This window comes from Triturus cristatus, chromosome 3_1, assembly GCF_964204655.1.
Source record: "Triturus cristatus chromosome 3_1, aTriCri1.1, whole genome shotgun sequence".
Lineage (NCBI taxonomy): Eukaryota > Metazoa > Chordata > Amphibia > Caudata > Salamandridae > Triturus > Triturus cristatus.
This window is the reverse complement of record NC_140583.1, coordinates 219,432,997-219,455,456: the sequence shown is the minus strand read 5'-3', so window position 1 is coordinate 219,455,456 and position 22,460 is coordinate 219,432,997. Positions and strand designations below refer to the sequence as shown.

The 22,460-nt window shown below is 43.7% G+C and overlaps 1 protein-coding gene and 1 long non-coding RNA gene across 11 annotated transcripts in view; both read left to right on the top strand.

Moving 5' to 3' along the window:
• Positions 1-14,500, top strand: part of HYKK (hydroxylysine kinase) — a 326,821-nt gene extending 312,321 nt beyond the window's left edge. For all 10 annotated transcript variants that reach the window (XM_085643707.1, XM_085643705.1, XM_085643712.1 and 7 more), the window contains one exon: positions 13,211-14,500. In XM_085643707.1, coding sequence (XP_085499833.1) covers positions 13,211-13,680 — 470 coding nt within the window. In that variant the 3' untranslated portion in view covers positions 13,681-14,500. The remainder of the gene's footprint in view (positions 1-13,210) is intronic.
• A 2,912-nt stretch (positions 14,501-17,412) lies between these two features.
• Positions 17,413-22,460, top strand: part of LOC146859958 (uncharacterized) — a 171,884-nt gene continuing 166,836 nt past the window's right edge. Inside the window, exon 1 of the long non-coding RNA XR_014978745.1 lies at positions 17,413-17,630. This is a non-coding gene — a long non-coding RNA (uncharacterized LOC146859958). The remainder of the gene's footprint in view (positions 17,631-22,460) is intronic.

The window sequence follows — 22,460 nt, the reverse complement described above, 5'->3', positions numbered from 1 at the left end:
TGTGAATACTTCGTACTGCAAGAGACACCACAGATTGGTATTACAGTCAAAGAACATCGGTTTTTCTGCCTTTGGGTAAGAAGGCTGATGTTTTAATATAGTACAGACTTTTTTAAACGTGAATTTAAATATTACTGTATCATGAAATGTTCCCTGCAACAGCATGGTAGTTAGTGAAACGCTATTAGATTTCACACTGCTTGGCAGACCTCAGGGGGTGAAGTGTGTGTTCCTTGAGACAGTGGCATCATATTGCAGGCTTCTGGGCCTTCGCTGTACCAGTCTCCCATCTGTTATCTTATGTTATGTTATTTGAGTTTATAAGGCGCACAGGTACCCCGAGGGGTTTCCCAGCTCCGTGCGATGCGGTAGGACTGTTCACATAGGTGGATCGTGGGGCCTGTTGGAAGGTTAGTGCTTCATAGATTGAACATTTGCTTCGAGGCATCTATGCATTAGGCAGAACAGTTAGAAGGCTACACTGCCAGTAAGAAGGAGCCAGACTGAGGGTTAGAAAACCCAGCTGGGTTCATCTCTTCTTTTAAAGCGCATCATAAGCATTCTTTTTTCAAAATCACTACAAAACACGGCCCCTCGCACTCCCTTCACATCCCAGTCATTTTTGGTGGTACCTATTTTAATCGCACATACCAGCACCCTTATTGCTTTCTAAGAATACAAAAGAAACTTGGTGCAACGTTTAGAAACTCATTTAGACTTTGCAGTTTGCAAGTTGCAGTTAATATTATCCCTTTTCTCTGCATACTGTCGATATACTTCACCCTCTCTAGTGTGCCTCTTCCCATAGCGATCTACCCATTGACTTTATTGTCTATATAATGCAATGCATATGTGCAATTTTCAATGTTTATACATGCGTATGATGGCTTCTGGAAGTGTGTAATTGCATGTGTAGCAGTGCGACTACATGCACATATCGCTTAGTGATAAAACACACAAATCTAGTTGTCCACAAATGCTGTCTCAAAGCGTTAGTAGATTAAAGGCAGATAGTTTGCCTTCAGTAATGCATGTTAAAAACGTCACTTAGCCGTATGACAGTTTATGGTTTATAAATTGCAGCAAACAGATGTGTTAAGAGTTACTCTGTTTACATTATGAGACATAGTATGTGCAACTACTGATTACAAATTATGCATCCATCCTTATGCCACCATTCCACATAATTCCATTACACAAACCCCCCACACAATTCCACCCCACACAAATCTGCAACTAACAATTCCAAACCAACCTACATCATTCCAATGCCTAAAAGGCCTTATTTACAACATCAATAGCGCTAACTCTCGCAAATGCGAGACCTATTGCATTGCAAATGCTTGTTTTACATTGCAGTTATTTTGGTGGATACATTCTGAAGCTGTCCACAAAGGAATTATAACAACTCCAAGGTGGCCCGTATTTCAAGATTGAACAAGGAAAAAGATTTCATAAATTACTAATGCCTTGACAATTGCCCAACACTTTCATATAGTTTGCGTCTGATTAGCTCCAGTATTTAGTAATGCAACACAGTTGTGAACTAGGAGGCAGTATGAAGCAATAATGAGCTGGGCCGAATAGGAAATGTGGCCTAGTGGATGCAGCTGCCACCTTTAGAATCTTGGGACTCAGGCTCGAATCCTGGCAGCAGGTCTTGGCTCAACATCATGTGGTTCTGGGCAAATCATTTCATCAATCTTCCTGTGCCTAAAAAAACTGTGAAATGTATTTGTTTACTCCCCACCTGATGTACACAATCTTGCTGTCTCCCACCCCTTACCTCTTTCCCACCTAATGTATATGGCCTCCAAGCTAAGGCTGTGCTATATAAATACTAATAAATGCATAGCCCTGGCAAACCGTATTCAAACCAGCCCTACATTTACAGAAGGCCATGGATAGAAAGGGACCATAGGAGCATCATTGTTTATTTGCACTAACCGTACTGCCGGTATCGGTCCTACCGAGGAAGGTCCTTTTCGCTCGCTTTCCTGCTGAGTTTTCTGACGGTCGACCCAAGCGGACCCGGCTGTAGGCGGGCCCGCATTGCACCTGGGCTCGACGCGTCAGCTGGGGGACGTGGCTAATTCTATTCAAAAATGGTGCTGGGACGGCCGCGCAGCGGTCAGTAGAGAGGGGCTCTCTGTTTTGCCTCAGTGTTCACTCAGCCTATTTTCTGCTTAGCTGAAAGCGTGATATCACTTATGTTGTGCTTTTAATTAAACTGCTTTAGTTTTTAATTTGAAATACTGTTGCTGCCTGCAATATTTAATTTCGTTGCCTGCAATTTAAATTCTGTGGCGCTACCGTTTGCACATTGTTTATTTGCACTAACCGTACTGTCGGTATCGGTCCTACCGGGGAACATCTTTTTCGCTCGCTTTCCTGCTGAGTTTTCTGACGGTCGACCTAAGCGGACCCGGCTGTAGGCGGGCCCACATTGCACCTGGGCTCGACGCGTCAGCTGGGGGGCGGGGCTAATTCTATTAAAAAATGGCGTTGGATGGCCGCGCAGCGGGCGTGCCAAAGGCAAGCCCGTCTGCGCCCGTCCGCGCCCGGTCCACGCCCAGCGCCAGGACCTCTGCCCCTCCATACCTATATTCTTACAGCAGAGGTGAGTTGTTAGCTTTGGACAACTCCCCATGCAGGCCCCATAACTGGGATCCACGTCGGGAGGTTTCAGGGATCAGGTCCTGTACCGATTGTGATTTCCAGCCTCGGAAGGATTGCAAGGAGGCTGGTGGGGGGAACCTGCTGGACATGCAGCATGTGGGGGATGTAGCGAACAAGAGTGGAGCAATGTCCCACCCTATGACAAGGGCTAAACTGCCCCAAATGCTAAGCTGTGTTTTGCTTAACGTTCGTTCGCTTCATAAACATAGCTACCAAATTCATGACCTGATTGAGAGTGTGGCCTAAGATTTAATCTTCTTAACTGAAACTTGGACGGACAATACATCCGGACCGGATTGGAACATTGCCTTACCTAGTGGGTATGCTGTCTCTTCCCAGGATAGACTGGACAAGAAAGGGGGGGGGAATAGCAGTTGTTCATTCAACACAGTTGAAAATTCGTGTGGAAACACATCTTGATCTCCCCGCGGAAGCAATGCTTTTTACCATCTATGTAGACAATTTGTACAAATTCCAAGGAGTATTAGTTTATCGTCCGCCAGGCCCCAAGTCCTCGTTTCCTGTAATGCTTATGCACTTTTTAGAATCCCGGATGGATCACCATCCTTTTATGATCCTTGGTGATTTTAATTATCATCTGGAACGCTCGGATCAGTCAGATGTGGCGGTGCTAATTGACAACTTAGCAGCACTTGATTTTAGTCAAGTAGTCAAGAGCCCCACTCACAGTTTGGGACACACTTTAGATGGCATCTTTATTAATAACATGGATCTGAAGTTGGTCGATATTATGCCTCTTCCCTGGTCTGATCATAGGGCAGTGCATTTTAATGTTAGGACTGGAATATCGGGTATTCCCTCAGGCCATAGGTCAGAGAAACATATGATCAGACCGTGGTCTCAGGTGACCGCGGATAAGCTCCTACCTATCTTGGGTGGCTCACGTCCCTCCTACACTAATGATATCTCTGAGGCAGCGATACTCTTTAAGGGCTGGCTGGCGGCCTCGGTGGAGAAGGGAGCTCCTCAGAAGTTGCTTGGTTCTAGGAGAACCAAACTATCCGCGCCCTGGTACAACAACGAACTTAAGATCTTGAAGGGTACATGTAGGAGGGCAGAGCGGTTGTGGAGAAGGGATTATAGTGTTGAGGGCAAAGAACACTATAATTGCACTCTTGCAGCTTACAGGCAAGCAATAGTTGCAGCTAAAAGTGCCTATTTTGCAACTAAGATTAGGGAGGCTGGCAACTCGGCCAAGGAGCTTTTTAAGACTATAACGGCTCTCGCTAAACCTCCACAGGATAACACCTACCGACCTGACCTGGAAACATGCCAAAAGTTGGCGGTATATTTCCAGGAGAAGGTACAGGTAATTTACAATGAGTTTAGGAGCATGTCCCCTAGCTCGGAGTGGAGCGATCAGAGGCAGGAACTTGGCCCTAGGGGCAATATTGGTCTCAGTAATTTTGCCACCCATTACTGTGTAGGAAACGTGTAGGTTGATCACTTCAATCAAATCAGGATCACCCCTGGATCCTTGCCCTCCATCAGTTTTTCATCTTGCAGCCGAGGTGATTGCGGAGGAGCTATCCCAGTTAATTAATAAAGCAATGCAATCCGGCTGTTACCCCTCAAGTTGGAAGAGAGCAATAAACAAGCCTTTGCTAAAAAAAACACGCTAGACCCCCATGTCTTAAAGAGCTATTGTCCAATTGCCGCATTGCCCATGGCTGCCAAGATTCTGGAGAGGGAGCTAAATCGCTCCCTGACGGCATATCTGGCTGCCCACGATCTGCTTGACTCTTCTCAGCACGGTTTCCGCAATCAGAGTCAGCATTTCTGATGGCAGCAGAAAAAGTTCGCACTATAGTTGACAGGGGAGGTCGGGCAGTCCTGGTGATGTTAGATCTCTCGGCTGCCTTCGATACCGTCAACCACACGGTTCTGATTCGGAGGCTCCAGGAGTTTGGTGTTAAGGGAGCTGCATTGGCCCTACTAGCCTCTTTTTTGGAGGGTAGGGAGCAGAGCTTGTTATGGGATGGTTTGCAGTCCAATACCTTTCACCTACCGTGTGGAGTACCACAGGGCTCTGCCTTATCTCCTACGCTTTTCAACATCTATGTAGCCCCCTTGGCCAAGCTCATTAGGGAACATGGCTTCACGATAATCTCCTATGCTGATGACTCCCAGCTCATTGTGTCCGCTGGTGAACAAGCTAATGACACAGCTATTAAGTTCCATAGTTGCCTGTCAGAAATTATGAGTTGGATGCGAGAGAACTTCCTCAAAATCAATACGGAGAAAACGGAGATTATAGAGTTTGGCCTAGGCAATCCCGTGTGGTATGGTTCTTGGTGGCCGGCAGAGGCTGGCGAATGCCCCTGTCCCGTGCCCAAGGTCAGAAACTTGGGAGTGTTGTTCGACAATCAGCTCAATTTCTCAGCGCATGTCAGTAATCTTGCATCCTCCTGCTCCTATTTAATAAGGACGTTGTGGAAGATCTTCCCTTTTATTGAACCTGATCTTCGCAGGAATGTGGTGGTGGCCTTAGTGCTGTCCAGAATGGATTACTGTAATGCATTGCTATTAGGAATAAACAAGACTTTGATGAGGAGATTGCAGATTCTGCAGAACGCGGCAGCCAGACTCCTGTTAGACGTCCCCAGAGATCAGTCTATCGCTGAGGGAATCAAAGCACTTTACTGGCTCCCTGTCCAGCAGCGTATAGATTTTAAGGCTTTATGCCTAGTACACAAGGCTGTGTTTGGGGGGGGAGCTAAGGATGTTCAGAAGCTTTTTATTCCTTACTCCCCGGGTCGGGCACTTAGGTCCTCCACTCAAAGCCTTATTAAGTTAAACCGTGTCAGGAAAGCCAGATGGGGCGGCAGAGCCTTCTCTTTTCAGGCTGCCAGTCTCTGGAACAAGCTTTCTTGTTCTCTGAAACTAATAGATAGTCATCAAGTTTTCAGAAAATTGCTAAAAACACGGCTTTTAGATGTGATCCGGTGCTAAGATGAGGTTTTTCTCTCTCTACTCACCAGCGCCAAGACGCTTCGGCATTCGTTGCGCTTTATAAGTGGTTATCCTATCCTATCCTATCCTATAGCAGTCAATAATGGTCTTAAAGCAGTCTGCAGCAGATTGTTAAAATGTCAGCATTGACATTCCAGCCCTGACAATGATCAAGTGGTCCATGCTGGACTATCTTTCATTTCTAAGGTCATCTCTGAGTGCAGACATCAGATAAGCATTTTGGGATGACCCAGAACTAATGCTCAGCAACACAAAGCTGTATTTTGAGAGACCGGAACACTGGAAAAGATGTAAACATTGTTTTCCTAAGCTGAAGGCTTATATTTACCTGTAGGCCTTCATCACTGAGGGTATTCCGGAGTCAAAGAAGGACATTGCAGAGCTACTATAAGATAAGATGGTTCCTGTGCTATGACGAGTACCTTCCACAAGGGGTATTTTGCTGATGATCGATCTACCACAAAACAGAGCTGTTTTGCAAGATCAATCTAAAAATTAATTACCCGCAGCATCATGTATTTAAAATAGGAAACAAACGTATTCAGGTAGCAGGTATGGTCAAAACATTTACTTAAGATGACTCTTTTAATAGGTCTAAGTGGCTGAATACTATAATACTAAAGCCATCCATCAAGTGTTATGTGATGTTACCTACAGGTACCAACCCTTCATTGTAATTTAGATATCATTTATATCATTATGTTTACTCTTCAACCATTAATATCTGACATCCTTTTACAGTCCGGTAAGATTTAGAATCGTGGTCAATATTAAGTGTAGTTTATCAAGAGGTAACTTAAAACAGTACTGATCACTTGTTGATGTGTTGGGGGCAAGTTTTTCTTTTTTATCAAATTATACCTCCTTACCCCCTCTACCACCCATCGCCCGCCTCACCACCCCAGATCCGTGCTGGCCGCCACTGCGAAGAGACCTGATTTACCCAGCTGAAGACGGTGCGAATTAACACTTGGTAAAACCACTGAAGGGACAGGGGCTGTGTGCAGGAGCATAGCTCAGCTCCCCTGCCCCTGTAACAGCACCTGGTGAGCAGGCATTTCTTACCATGTTCTCCTCTCTCCCTCGCAGCCTCACCAGCTGTCCTGCATACACTTTCTTCCTGTTTCAAGCAGGCAGAAAATGTCAGTGCTTTTCTCCCTGAAATCGGGGAAAACCACATGAAAAAGGGCACAGTATTTCAGGGTACAAGTGGTTATTCCCCATTCCAGTGATAAGACTCTTAATTGGCAGAATGTTATGTTACAACAATTTTTATAGCGCACTAATATCCTTAGGTGTCTAGGCGCTTACGGTCCGCATACTGTGAAAGGGAAACTAGTTTTTGAAAAGCCATGTTTTGAGGTGTTTCCTAAATTCAAGCAAATATGAGATCTTCCTAAGAGCAAGCGGAAGATAGTTCCATAACCTGATGGTGCTATGTCTGAAACTCCTCCCCTTTTATGAGAGAATTCCAGTATTCTAGTATCCCCACACCAAAACCTGATAAACTTGGATCAGGGCCCAATATGCCTAACCAAAGTGCCATGAAAAATTTGTATTGAAATATATTTTGCACCTGTTTTATCTAACTGCATAGATCAAACTCTGTGTTGCTCTTATTGAGATTACAATTTGCAACCCTTCCATGAGGACTGTCAGTGGCCGCTGGTATGAGGTAGCATCTTAGTGGTAGCCATTACACTTCATATCAGCATTCATACCAAACTACGCCATCCTTCTCTCTTAACAGAGGATACTAAAAGAACTCTACTATTAAAAAGACTTTCTCGAAAATAACATGTAATGTCGTGAAGATTGGAAAGATGAAACAAAATAAACACTGGAAAGCAGCTTGTTTCAAGAGGGTAGAGGGGAGAAAATCAAAACTAGGGCTTCATAGAAATATCTGCATTTTGCCACCTCTAATTCCCAAAGAAAGTGTGTCTTTAATGTCTATGAGTTTTGTAAATACAATGGTCATTGACTAGCAAATATAGAGGTCATATACTAGGCATTGTTATGTGTGGAAGAAGACGAAGGAGATACACTCAGGAGGAAAAGGGAAGCACAACCATCCAGTGGATAATTTACTATCGAAGCAGATGGCCTTTCCTGGTTGTGTTACATGCTCTCTTGTTTACAACAATACATATTATTGAAGATACAAAGGGTCCATTTACGGTTAGCCTTAACACATATGGTTATTATAGCCAAGTGAGCTATTATTTAGAGTTTACTGTACATGTACATTAGAGAGATAATAATCTACTTCCTGGATGAGCATAAACAGACACAGATGTGTGCCTGTTGATCCGCATTTCCTGAGCTGTTGTTCGAGACACAGAATTGCAAAGACTTAATCAGGCCGATTACGGTGTCGTTAGGAAGGGCTCCGGATGGGATTCGGTATTGTTGATTCCGATTCGGAACCCTTGTTTCCGACTGAGTCGGTCAGTTTTCCCACCGACCTATTACGATGCAAAGAAGCCGTCTGGGCTGTCCGAATCAATTCCAAATGGGATTACGGCAGCCCGCTTCATTCGGATCCAACTCGTACAGCCCAATGTAGACGGTTGCAAGAGACCAAATAACTTTTGGAACTTGTCTTTGGGGGCCGGTTGTGGTCCCCCATCACTAGGAGGCGTCCAAATGTTGCCCGTGGGGGTACCCAAGGGACCCCCCTTCCCAACCATACACAATGTGCCAGGCACACCCCCAGCCAAATATCTGTCTCGAACCGGCAGGGACAGTGAAGTGATCTGACACTTTTACAGCAACCGGCCGTCACAGTTACATGCCTTCCGGCCCTAATTTGACTTAACGCAGTCAATCAAGCTGCTGCACTCCTATCGGACCGCAGGAATTTTCAGTTGCGCAGTGCGCTCCTATCCACCTGGAAGCCGGCTCTTCCTCACAGTAAGTTACTCCCACATGCTCTGGCTGTTTAGATATGCATGATTCCGTTCTCGCGACCTCACCCTTTAAGCATTGGTGTTTTTCTTTGTATAAGACGCACATCTCGGGCCTCTCCCTCTTCTCTCCTCCTTATTCAAAGAAACAAGCCCGTTTCTTATTAATCCCTTATTTATGGCCCTAAAATAGGTTCATTTAATGTGGCTGCTCGCTTTGTCCTTGGCCTGCTGCTGCAACCAGGCCTCGTATATCATTTTGTTGAGCTAGACCACCTTATCACCACTTGATTGCTGCTTCCCCATATATCGCTCGCTGCCTATTTAGACCTCGGACAGCAGCTCCACTATCCTAGTCAGCTTCCTCGCATATAACTCGTGCTGGTGACTAGCTGTTTTTAGCAGTATTCTTAATCCGCTTACACCATGCTTTAGTTTTACTCTCTAAGGGGCATATCAACAAGGGCTTTATCTCTGCTTTTTTGGCTTTAAAAGCCAAAAAAGGAGAGATAAAACTAGCGCCCTATCAACAACAGGGTGCTAACATGCAAATTTGCATGTTAGCACCCTTTTACTCTACGCTTCCCCTTGCATCTCTAATGAGATGCAAAGGGGGCGTTCCAGAGTAAAATAATAGGAGAAATGTCGCTAAGCGACATTTCTCCTATTATCAAGAATGTCGCTAACCCTGTTAGAGACAAAAAAAGCAGCGCTAACCGCGGTTAACGCTGCTTTTTTACGTCTGGTATTTTTCAGACTTAGCCATGATATCCTATGGAAGGAGGATATCATGGCTAAGTTTGCCTGTCCCTATCAACAAAGTAACGTGAGATTATTGCTGGGTTTCCAGCGATAATCTCACGTTAGCCTGTTAGCGTGAGGATTTTTATCACTATTGAGATAAGCGTTGCTAATAGCACGCTATCTCAGCGATAAAAATTCACGCTAGCCGGCGATAATTATCCTAGCGCTAAGTGCGCTTAGAGATAATTATCGCCGGTTGTTGTTGATATGCCCCTAACCTTCACAGACTTAAATCCTGAAAAACAACCACAAACATAAAACTAAAAACAAGAGCTAATCTGGTAAATTGAACTCGACTTGCGCCTTTTATTTAGATGCTAGGAAATGTTTATTTTTTCTGTTCATTTGCTCGAAAACGCATGCATAATTAGTACATATTTCTGTCAAATGTTGATTAACTGTACATAAGGGGAGGTATTGCCACGTGAATACCCCTCTGCCAAAACAAAATGCCAACTTTTTCTCTCACAACCCAAAAAATGAAAACTACTGTTTCCTGTTTCTGTTCCCTCGCTCGAATACGCATATGCCCATAGTGCATATTTCTGTCAAGTGCTGATTAGATGTACATAACGAGAGGCATTGCCTTGTGAATGCCCCCCCACCACCTAAATGTAATGCTATCTTCACTCTCTTTCTCCTCTAAAAACTAAAACAACTGCTTTTTCACACTATAATCAATTCAATTGAATTCTTTCTTTATTCGTCCTTCCAAAGACAGGACATAAAAGATACACATAGATATAAACATCATTTAAAATCAATCACAGCCAATACAAACTCATTTTCCATTTAACAAGAATACAACAGCTCACAAATACAGTACTTTTTCTTGAAAGTAAAGTGGCAGTGCAAAACACTTGGGTTTGTAAGTAGCAGCAGATATATCGGATGTGGACTAAAGTGACAGTGCAAAACGCATGGGTTCGAAATAGCAAATATTATCTAATAGTGCAACAAAGAGAAACAACTGCAGCCCTCAATAGCAGCCAGTATTGTCAGAAAATACATGAGTAATAAAATAGGACCTAAAAACAAGTCAGTAAATCAGGTAAACATTTTGGCAGCAATACCAATGCATTCCATGCAGAAAATGATAAAATACATTAAAGTTAAAACAGCATACTCCTTCTCTTCGCAAAAATGCACTTCAAAAAGCTGCCAACAGCAAAACAGAGATCGAGATCATTCAGTTGCTGCAAAATGTAGAAAGCGCCTTTGCACACTATAATCAAATAGGTTGATATCCTGTTCTACAAACTGTATGTGTACTATATCGCCGATGTTTTGCTGATGGTGAATAATGATTGCAACAATTATGTATATTTCCGTCCAATTTGAGTCAATTTATTCATATGGGTGCTTTTCCGCACCTGTGTCGATCACATTGTACAGCATTTGCCATATTTTTTTACAACTTTTCTTATTTTCCCCCTTAATCCCACTTCTACACATCTTCTATTTTCACGGGCGTTAATTTATAATTTCTTTTTCGCTTGCGTATCCCCTACCGTAACTGATCTTTCCACTCTACACTCCCTACCTTTTCCTTACACTATATTTTTTATCCTCAATCCCCATCTGTACACTTTGATGATATGTCCACCTTGCGGTATCTCCCTTCTGCTTTCTCATTTATATGTGCACTCACTTTTACAGCCAGCCTTGAGAAAGCCCTGGCCGGCTGGCCCTCCGATGAAACACATGTCGGCTGTTCTTTGCTTTTTCACTTGTCCTCAAATAAAAAAGAAAAGACAACGATAACTGACTATGCTACTTCCTGTATCTACTACACTCAATACGGAATTTGGGATTCAATTACCCTGCAAATCTATATGATTATGAGGGCCCAAGGCAATCACATACGTGAATACTTATCTGAGAACAGGTGGCCTCTGGCTGAAACCACCATTTTGGTATGTGTCACAGTCCAAATTGGGTCCTGACGAATTGTGTGTGAACCCTGGTAACACCCGTCATCTGCAAAAGCTATTTGCCTGCCCCAGGGTGCAAGGATTTCCCCGACCATCCCTTTTTTTCAATGGGAACCTGTGTTCTTGTTCGGGATACAGGCTCCCATTGAATGCAATGAGAGTCCGACCGAACCGAGTCGGTAAGCATGCGGACAAATCGTAATCGGTCGGTAGGACTCCCGGAATACGAATCGTTCGGAAAGCATTCCCAACCCGATTCAGTGGGAATGCTTTCCTAACGACATCATAATAGGCCCCTAAGTCGGGTTTGTGCTACTTTTTTGTTGTGGGATTTACAATACAATTATAACCCAAAGTAACACAAAGCTGTGCAATGCGCTGTCTTGCGTTATTTTTCATCAAGGGGCATTGCATGGGTGGTACATGGGTGTTCCTATGCAACTGCACATGGGTTTTGGCTGAAACCCTAGCTACAAACAATTTTAGAGAGGTCTTTGCACCAAAATCTGGTGCATCCTCGAGGAAGGCATAACGAAGCAAAATGTTTTCATTTCCCCTTGTTTTTTCCATTTTCCATATACAGCACATATGATTGCGTTGTAGAGCCCATATGTTTGAAACTTGGAAGGACCAAATATATATTTGATGTGGACTGTAAGTCTCACCAGGTATATCAGCTGTAATTCTGAGAATCCGTTTAAATTCCTGACTCTACAATGCAACACAACACTACAAGCCTGCACATCGGTTCCTGTTGTGGGACTGGAAGCCACTTGTTCACTTATGACTTGAGCAATAAAAAATACAATTAAAATTAAAAGAATGTTGCGCAGATTGGAGCAGTTTATTTACCTGGTGCGTATATGTATATATATATATATATAGCTATATACATATATATGTGTGTGTGTGTATATTTATACTGTCCCCCTCTTCCTCACCGCGATTAGCCGTCAATATTGAAGAGGAAGAGGGGGGCAGTGAACGCTTCCTTTAGCGCAACATTGCGCAGTAGGGATCTTTTAAACTTTGGTCTGATGGAAACCAACACATGAAACACAAGGACTGACTGCTTGTGGATATATAAAGAAAGCAGTATGTGAGGGAAATTTTAAAAACAGAACAGGAGGAGAATAGACGGCTACATCGGTTTTCAATATGTGAGGAAATCATGGTGAAAATAAGTGAGTATCTGATATGGGTCCTGTGTAAAGAAATCAAAATCTAAGGTGTTTTTGAAGTTAGGATCACCTCAGTTTGGCTTTTTGTGCCCTGAAGAAGTCCCATGTGAATAGGGACAAAACGTGTAGGCTGTTTGTTTGGATGTGTCATCATGTCTTGCCTGATCACTTGAAGATGCTTAAATAAAAACAATTAAGATTTAATAAGGACGAGAACATTTTCATTTTAAACAAAAAGTATTGGTTTTGCTGTCTCGCGTGTCTAAGATGTATGAAACATGCTTGAATATTATATAACAGTTGGATCTTAATACTTCAAGGCATTGTGCTCCTCAACTTGTGTGGTTGCAGTTGTTGTTAAAATCAGGTTGTTTAAGGTTGACCTGTAGAGTGAGGACAGCCCAGACGCTTAGGACAAAGTGAGTGCAGGTGATTCCTTAGCCGCAACCGTTTTGCTGTATTTGTATTGTGAATACTGCGGTTTATTTGCTCCTGTGAAATATGATATAAAAGGACTGTTTCATTTGCAAAAAGGGTTATCACTGAATTCTGGCTGAGACTTATTATTTGACTAAGACAATTCAACGTAATACATTTCCATTTGTGTTTTTTGCCAGTATTCTGTGTTACTGTTTTTAACGATGAATCATTAATTCAGAATACATTCTAAATACTTGATAATAACTTTTTTAATATTTCTCACTTTTAGGCATAAATCATGGAGATCTGAATGACCACAATCTTTTATTACAGCAAACGAGCAAGGAATCACTTGGCAAAATACAAGACGCCTATAGGATATCTGGTATTTTGGACTTTAATGACATGAGCAATGGTTATTATGTATTTGAAGTGGCAATAGCAATCATGTACATGATGATTGAAAGTCAGGAGCCACTTAAAGCTGGTGGGTATGTTCTTGCAGGATTTGAAAGTATTTTACCACTGAATCCGGCGGAGAGGGATGCCCTTTTTTTATTGGTCATGGGCCGATTTGCACAATCGCTGGTAATTGCCAGGTATAGTGTTCTTCAGCACCCAGAGAATGAAGAATATCTGATGATTACAGCAAAAACAGGTTGGAAGCATCTGTTGACTATGGCAGAATTTGGCAAAGAGGCCGTAGAGAAAATATGGTTTGATACTTCAAAGGAATACAGTGAAAGTAAAATATTATAATATTGTTGCGATTTTATAATTCTTCAGATTTTTACTAATAAGAGAACAATGCCCCCTGTCTTTGGATCACATTTCATCAGTTGATAAAGTGATTTTTGAGAGCTGGCAGAAATGCATTTGAAAACTGCTACCAAATAATATTGTGGAGTAGTTGTCATCAGTGTAATTTGTTCTTGACAAAAGGATTTCGGAGAGGATGTGGTGTTACAGTCAGAGCTTCTGAGGAACCAGGTTTGACTCTCGTCGACGACTCAACATCCTGTGATTCTGGGCAAATCAACCAAACTTCCTGTGCTTAAAAATTAATGGGACTTTGTGTAATGTGACTGGTGCTCATGCAAAGCATCCCTGTTGAGTTAGGGCCATATAAAACTGCACAAAGAGATGGCCCATGGGCCAGAACGTTTCTTGATCCTCACGGAGAAGAACATAAGGACAGCAGTGAATCCAGGTGCTCCTCAAAAATGACAGCTAATGCAAGTGTGAGCATGGAGCACCAGGGTTTCACTGGTGACCAGAAACAGATGCTCCTTAAAAACTGCAGTGAATGCATTGATGTGCTGAACCGGAGTGGTATTTATAATGAATGTATTAATCGCTAGCACACTTCCAGTGATACTTCTACGTGAAACGTTGCAGAACATTATGTGTAAATGAATCAGTAAATTGACATTGTCTATTTGTCGGTGGCAACACCACAATTGCGCCGTAATACCCGTATAAGCCTCTTCCACCCCTCAAATTTTATGTGATATCTACATTTCCAAAATAAAATATTTTAATGTATCATACAGCATAAAAATAAAGAGCATCAACATGACTTGAATCATCCTTCTGTTGACGGAATGATCCATCGCAAACTGCTTCTAAGATCCAATTTATTAGTTTAACTATTCACTTGAATTCAGTTTAGTTCACAACCAATTTAGAGTTCACGTTTTTGTGTCTTTAATGATTCGTTATTAAGTGAAAAATGTCCACCCCCACAAACACAGCTCAGTGACGACATACTCTGTGGCTTTAATATACAAATTGTATTCTTTGCATCTTAGATGAAGTCCAAGGATTTAGCTCCTGTTTTAACTCGTGCCACGCGCAGGGTGTGAGTACTAGGAGCCCTGACAATGACCTGAAAAGGAAAAGTTATATGAAATAATGCTATAAGTCTTCCCATACACACAGTGGCAGGGTGCTGCAGTACATTTGGAGTTGACCAGACAGTCTACATTGTCCTTTTGGTAAGTGCATTAAAAACTTGGCTCTCAATCATTTCCTTGTAACTAGAGATTTTAGAATCTGAAAACACCACTCCTCTTTTACAGGATTTGACAACTTCCACAAGTCTTTGTAAGGTTGAGTTGGCAGTCACTGTTGTCTTTCATTATATTCCTTATTTTGACTCAGGATCTGATGGTTAATCGGAGTGTAGTTCAGTTGAGGAGTAACTTATTTCTGCCCTCAACTGTGTCCGTCGCCTCGTGTGGTAAAACCGTGTGTTCTTGAGATCTACCCGGAATTTAGCATCACAATCAGGAGATTCCACATTTTATTACTTTATTTGCAATCAAAGGTATTTAATTAAAAAATACAGCATAGGAGCCATCTTGGATTAACGCTGTTTGTAGGTCATGGCTGCCTGTTGCCTGGTGGCACAGATTGTTCTAAAGGTGGGGACTCCTTACTCTGTAAACATTTCTTGTACTATCCATCTGCTTGCAGTTCACATGCTCACAGACTTCATGAGCCTAAGTCATGGTGGCCGTTATTTTGTTAAACTCCAATCACTATTCTAAAAGGTTTACACTATAAATGAAAGTGGCGTAGGTCCATGAGAAATGTGAGGCCCTGACTGCATCACTGCTATCAAACACCAGCACTAGGCATTGTAGAATGTTGCATTGGTTGATGATGCCTGCTTGGGTTTTAAGTCCTCTTGTGACATGATTCTTTGGGTGGCCTCTTTAAGACCTGGGTAAGTATACAACTGTTGCTGTTCTTCAGGTTTGATTACTGCAAGATGAGCCTCTCTTAGAGGGCACACATTTCTATTTCCTGGGTTAGATGCCAGACCCCTGTCATTAAGAATGGAGCAGTAGCATTCAGCAGTATCTTTTACTCTTGATCAGCAGACGTGTGGGGATGACCCTGCCGCTACTCTACCACCATCAAGATCTGCAAGAGTTGAGTTTAGAAAGCAGCAAGGCCAAGGTACCTACCTGACAAGCTCTCTTGCCTAGCAATATGATGTCACATGTTTCAGAGTTGTGAAACCATATCTTTATTGTGAGTTAATGCCATCTTTCAAAGTGAGCTAGAGAATTCAGTCACTGCTTGGAATCATTAAAAGTTTTACATCAGAGGATTAGTCACTATCAGATAGAACATGTAGTAATGGCAGTTAAGATATATAGGAAGAATTCAGAGTGCTTCTAAAATCATCATGCGCTGGAGATCTTTCTTCCAACTGATACTTACAAAATCAGCAGAAATTGATTGAAACTCACACTTAGCTTAAACTGCTAATAAGGACTTTTCAAGGTATTTTGGTGCTTCGGGCGATGCAAAGTTTGTGCCCTCCTCCTGGTAATTATTTTGAATGCTTTAAGCATGTGCTCAGCTAACCTCTTAACTTTTAAAGTCAGCCAGTTGTTCAATGAATTGAGTGCTCACTGCTATCAAAGTTTGACCAACAGGTCATATCCCATCGAAATTGTTACTTTGAACCCTCTTATTCAAAGGGATTATAAATAATAACTTTGGCCCTCATAACGATAGCAGTCCGTCTACCACCGACAGGCCGTCTGTGGTGATCCGGCCGCCATCCAGAGCAAAGGTCCGACAACTCCATTAAAATGCAGCCGGTCAAACCTTAAAGGTTGGTGGGTAGGACTGCCACCTCCGACAGGATCAAAGATCCTGTCAGGAAGGCGTTCAGGTTCCTAACCCTACAATAGGGGCGGTACCTCCATACATGATATCGGGTCACTTATAATTCATAGGTGGTCCCAATTATAAGAACAATAGGGCCAGATGAACGACCAAGAAAACTGATCATCGCATATTGTGACTCTTTTGCGAGTCGCAATTTGCGAGGCACAATTTCCGTTGTACAGCAGTGTATTTCACACTGTTTGCGATTCCCAATGGGGTAGCAAATTGCGAGACTCATTAATATTAATGATCCCCTCGCAGTTTGCGAGTCCATTGGGAATGACAGCCCTTCCAGGCAGTGCTTAATTTGTGCCGGTGCTTTCCGGTGCTAAGCACCGGCACTTATTTCTCAGGGCCGGGTCTACTACACTGGGCGGCATGTAACCTGAAATTTGTTTTTTTAGCACTGTGTACACTCTCGCCCAGGCTGACATATGCGCAGCTGCATCCACTTCCACAGTGCTAAAAAACAAATTTCAGGTTACATGCTGCCTGAAACTAAACACCACCACGGAGCCTTTCATGAAAGCAACTCCATGTTTTTTTTTCTTTTATTTACTATTAGTGAAGCAGCCGCCCAGTGTAGTAGGCAGCGGTGTGTTATCAGGATGGTGACAAAACTGGATCCCTCGTGGACCCCCGGTTCTGGGCCCTTCCAATCCAAGGCCCCTTGGCTGCCCGAGCTCTGCTCCTTTCTCTGGGGCCGCCATGGCAGCTGGGGTGGGGCGGCAGCTCCCACCTGACTCTCCAGGACTGCTTTCACTTTCAGTTCTGGGCGTGGCCTTCACTATGAGGCACGGAGTACTGCGAGTCTGCGACCTGCAAGGCTGTGCTGAGAAGCCCTGGACCCGATCCCCGGGACCAGCCAGCCCTCTGCCCCAAAGAGACTGAAACTCAACCGGAACAGAAGGCACAGGTGCTGTGGCCGATGCCTGAGGCCCGCAGGGGGCACTACATGACCCTAGTGCTGAGGGAGGCGCTACAAAGGTGGAAGGACCTGGAGGCCGTGGATGCTGATGGTGAGTTGAGGGGGTGAACCACTGCACCGACTGGGAGTCTGGGGTGAACGAGGGGAACCTTTGTTTACAAGCATTAAATAAGTGGGGGTGGGCAGGGTTGTCATTTAGGGGGGGGGGGGGCAGTGGGGGTCACCTAGTTCTAGCTGCTGATGTGTGCTCCCGTCAGAGCCACAAAAGTGCAAGAGAACTTTAACCCAGTTGTGGAGAAATACACTGCTTATATTAAAAACTGGAGGAGAAAATATCTGTATGTGTATATATATATCTGTAAATATCTATTCTCATGTAAAGCGCTCTGATTCCTCCGGCTCCAGCCAGCGCTATATAAAACCTTTCAAATAAATAAATCAAATAAATCTGTAACAAAAGGTTGTTTTGTTTCAGAAATGGTTGTCACAAACAACATTTTAGAGGTAAACTATTCCGACCAAAACCCGTTATTGTCTGCCGAAGAGAACAATTTTGCAAAGTGCAAAAGTTGTCAAATTTGTAAAACATAAATAAAGGCAGAGCCCGAAAAGCTGCTCGCTCTGGACATTTAACCAGTGTTGAAATTGAAATTGAAAAAACTTTACTCCTTGAAGCCATAAATTGGGGTGGTTAAGATGTGGCAACGAAAACGGGGTAGGTTCAAAAAGCATCCTGACCAGTCAATTCATACATTCATTTTATTTTTAATCTTTTTCCACAAGGGAATTGGCAAGAAAATGAAATTTGACAGTGAATTTGAGCACCATTAATTCTATCACAGCAGCCCCCTTGCGTAGATGGTCTCAGGCCTTTCAGCTTCCATGATTCAAAGCACTGTAACTGAGAGGAACTTACGCCCACAGGTCTTGCGCACGTGGGATCTATTGGCTTTGTCAATGTTTTTTTAGTGGTATGTTGTATTGTGGTGTGGTATGCAATGGCCTGTCATTCCATAGTGCTGTATGGTATGGCCTGTTATTGTATAGTATAGTATGTGAGCAGTGTGCCTGTATGAGTGCAGATTGACTTGTGTGCCTGTATAAGTGCAGGGTGAGTGGTGTGCCTGTATGAGTGCAGGGTGAGTGGTGTGCCTGTATGAGTGCTGGGTGAGTGGTGTGCTTGTATGAGTGCAGGGTGAGTGGTGTACTTGTATGAGTTCTGGGTGAGTGGTGTACATGTATGAGTGCAGGGTGAGTGGTGTGCCTGTATGAGTGCAGTTTGACTCGTGTGCCTGTGTGAGTGCAGGGTGTGTGATGTGCCTGTATGACTGCAGGCTGAGTGGTGTGCCTGTATGCATGCTGAGTGGTGTGCCTGCATGAGTGTAGGATGAGCGGTGTGCCTCTTAGAATGCCAGGTGAGCACTGTGCCAGTATGAGTGCAGGGTGAACACTGTGCCTGTATGAGTGCAGGGTGAGCAGTGTGCCTGTATGAATGCATGGTGAGCTGTATGAGTGCACGGTGAGCACTGTGCCTGTATGAGTGCAGGGTGAGTGGTTTGCCTGTATGTGTGCAGTGAGTGGTGTGTGGTAGGTGTATGTGTATCTGTGCAGGGTGAGCACTGTGCCTGTAGGAGTGCAGGGTGAACAGTATGCCTGTATGAGTGCAGGGTGAGCGGATGCCTGTATGAGTGCAGGGTGAGCAGATGCCTGTATGTGTGCATGGTGAGCAGTGTGCCTGTATGAGTGCAGGGTGAGCAGTTTGCCTGTAAGTGTGCAGGGCGAGTGGTGTGTGTGTGTATATGTACAGAGTGAGGGGTGTGCCTGTATGAGTGCAGGGTGAGCAATGTGCCTGTATGAGTGCAGGGTGAGCACTGTGCCTGTATGAGTACAGGGTGAGCGGTGTGCCTGTATGAGTGCAGGGTGAGCACTGTGCCTGTATGAGTGCAGGGTGAGGACTGTGCCTGTATGTGTGCAGGATGAACACTGTGCCTGTATGAGTGCAGGGTGAGCACTGTACCTGTATGAGTGCAGGATGAGCACTGTGCCTGTATTAGTGCAGGGTGAGCAGTTTGCCTGTATGTGTGCAGGGTGAGCAGTGTGCCTTTATGAGTGAAGTGTGAGCCATGTGCTTGTATGAGTGCAGGGTGAGCGATGTGCCTGTATGACTACAGGCTGAGCGGTGCGCCTTCAAGACTGTAGGATGAGCACTGTGCTTGTATAAGTGAAGAGTGAGCACAGGGGCTATGTGAATACAGGGCGAGTGGTCTAAAAAGAAGCCTGCAAAGATGGATATTTCTGACTCGGGCATGTGCAGTTTACAGAACTTTATTTTTGCGGTAATGCCTGAGTAATTTGCACCTCTGAAAAGTGCCATTTTCAGATACCACAGCATTACATACTGTGCATATTAAGGGTCTGCATTGTATACTCTAGACATATTTTTCACTATGCATTTTACATGAGCCTATGTTATATGCACATTTTGGAGACCTGATATATGCATATAATCAGAGGTTTTAGATGTCTATATTGGGCATATGACAGGATTGAATGATGTACATAAATCAGTTACAGGTAGTGCATATGCCAGAGAGGTGCATAATGTGCATCTAGCAGGGTCCAATATATTCTTCATGTGATAGATGCATTCATATTGGGCTTGATCCTCTGAACTCTATCATGTCATTCATCCTTTGGCAACAAACTGTACACATATTTGTGGTGAATTTGTCAAATTCTCAGAGCAAAAGAATTGAGAAGTGGGTATGGTGTGGAACTGTCTTTTACTACTAGACGGGTCTGGGCAGTTTAGAGTGTTATTTGAAAATCCAGACTGGGGAGACACAACATCCAACAGATGTAGATAGTCATTTCAGCACAACCTTAGAGTCAGGACTTTCATGGTCAGAAAGGTTCATTATGCCCGGTTCCAAAAGTCATGACAGCCAGTCTCTTTTGCGGTGTTGCCTTGATTTTATTAAGATATCTTTCCCAAGGAGCTGGAAAACCAACACGTGTTTCAAGTCAACCATCATATTACCAAGGTAGGAATTCAGTTGCTATTACATCTCGCTTTCAGTGCCAGTTGGGGATGTAGGCTGAGCCAATTGAATAAGTGGGTGTGGCCTCCTACAAAAATTTGAGCACCTGGACTTCATATTTTACAAATTAAGCACTGCTTCTAGGGATGGTGGCCTGCTGGGCTCAGCAGACCACCATATCTGGGACTGCTTTTTAATAAAGCAGCTTTTTGTTTTTAAAAGGCAGCCCATTTTCGTTAAAGGAAAACAGGATGCATTTAAAAAAGAAAAATGAAAACTTTCAGTTTAATTTTTTAAGGGCAGGCAGTGGTCTCTGAGACCACTGCCTGCTCCTAAAAAATATTTTTCAACATATTCACAAAGGGGAAGGGGTCCCCCTGGGGAGCCCTTCCCCTTTGTTAGTGGTTTACCACCTACTTAAAGTAGGTGGTAAGCTGTAGGTGTTTTGCGGCCGGAAATGCGGTCGCAAAACACTAGTACATAGCATGTTGGCTCACTATTAGGAAGGGACGCCCCTTCCTAGCAGAGAGAGTCGCAAATGCTATTTTGCGAGTCAGGGACCTTGCAAATAGCATTTGTACTCTTTTTTGTGGCTGCAAACGGGAGGTTCTCCCATTTGAGGCCGCAAAATAAGGTCGTACATCTGGCCCGGAGTCTTTTACTTTTGGTGTTCTAGGGCCCCCATAATTTAAACCCCTTCATTACTTGAGTCTCAGGATTGTGAGGCAGATCAGCCCAATGCTTATGCAGGAAGGTGCTGTGGGTTCCAAGCTGCAAACTTAGCAACAAAGGAAATAACACTTTATAAATCAATGCTTGGTCATACTTTTTCTTTATGTTTAAATGTATTTATTAGCATTTTCAATGTCAGAAAGCAGTGCAAAGGCATAAGCAATAAATTGCAAAAAAGTATACAATTCACATATATTCGTATAGCAAGAAAAGCATATCATCCACATTGAGGATTGTGCGAAGTAAGCATTGTCGGAGCAGAAAATGCGTTGTTTAGTGAAAGATTCAACTTTTGCTAGAAACCAATAACTTGAACACCACCCCCCTCCCCGTCCTATATTCCAAAGGCTTGACTGTCAAGTCCCTGTCCCATGACTTTGGCATCACCCATTAAGCAGTTGAAGATGGTTGACGTTCTGTCCCCAAGTCCGAGAGCCGCAACACTCTCAAATATTTGGGCTGGGTAATTTCATTGAACTCTGCTAAGAGCAGTTTTAGGAGTGGGCTCCATACTTTCTGGAAAGTGGCAGTGGAGCCGGTCAGTGTGGCTGCAATGCGTTCCATCTCTACGATATGCCATAACCTATGGAGCCACCCCAAATATGTAGGGAGAATGGATGTCCCCCAGTGTGTCAATATGTTCTGCAACACTGCCCCCAGTGCTAGCCCCATTTGATGCCCTCACATGCTTTTAATGGGAAATGTGATTGGATTGGGGAGACCCAAAATTACATATACCGGGAGCCTCGGGATCTCAGTATCAAAGAGCTCATCTACCTCATCCAGGATTTTAGTCCAGTATTTAGATAACAGTGGGCAATCCCACAGTATATGTAGCAGTGTTCCCTCGTTTCCGCAGCCTCTCCAGCAGGTGGGGCTCCTGTGTGGGCTGCCTCTGTGGAGGCGCACCGGTGTAGGTACCAGTAGGTAGCTATTTTCATAGCTGTTTCAGTACTGGCCACGTTCCGGGCAGTATGTTTCACCCTATAGTATATTCTGTCCCAGTCTTTCTTTGTAAGGTCACCTCTCAGTTCTCTCACCCACCTCTTCTGGCTCGGGGTAGCGTGTGAGTGCAGGCCATTTCTGATCATGTCGTACATTTCGGAGATCAACCCTTTGTCAGTGAGCTTAGTGATTAACAATTTTTC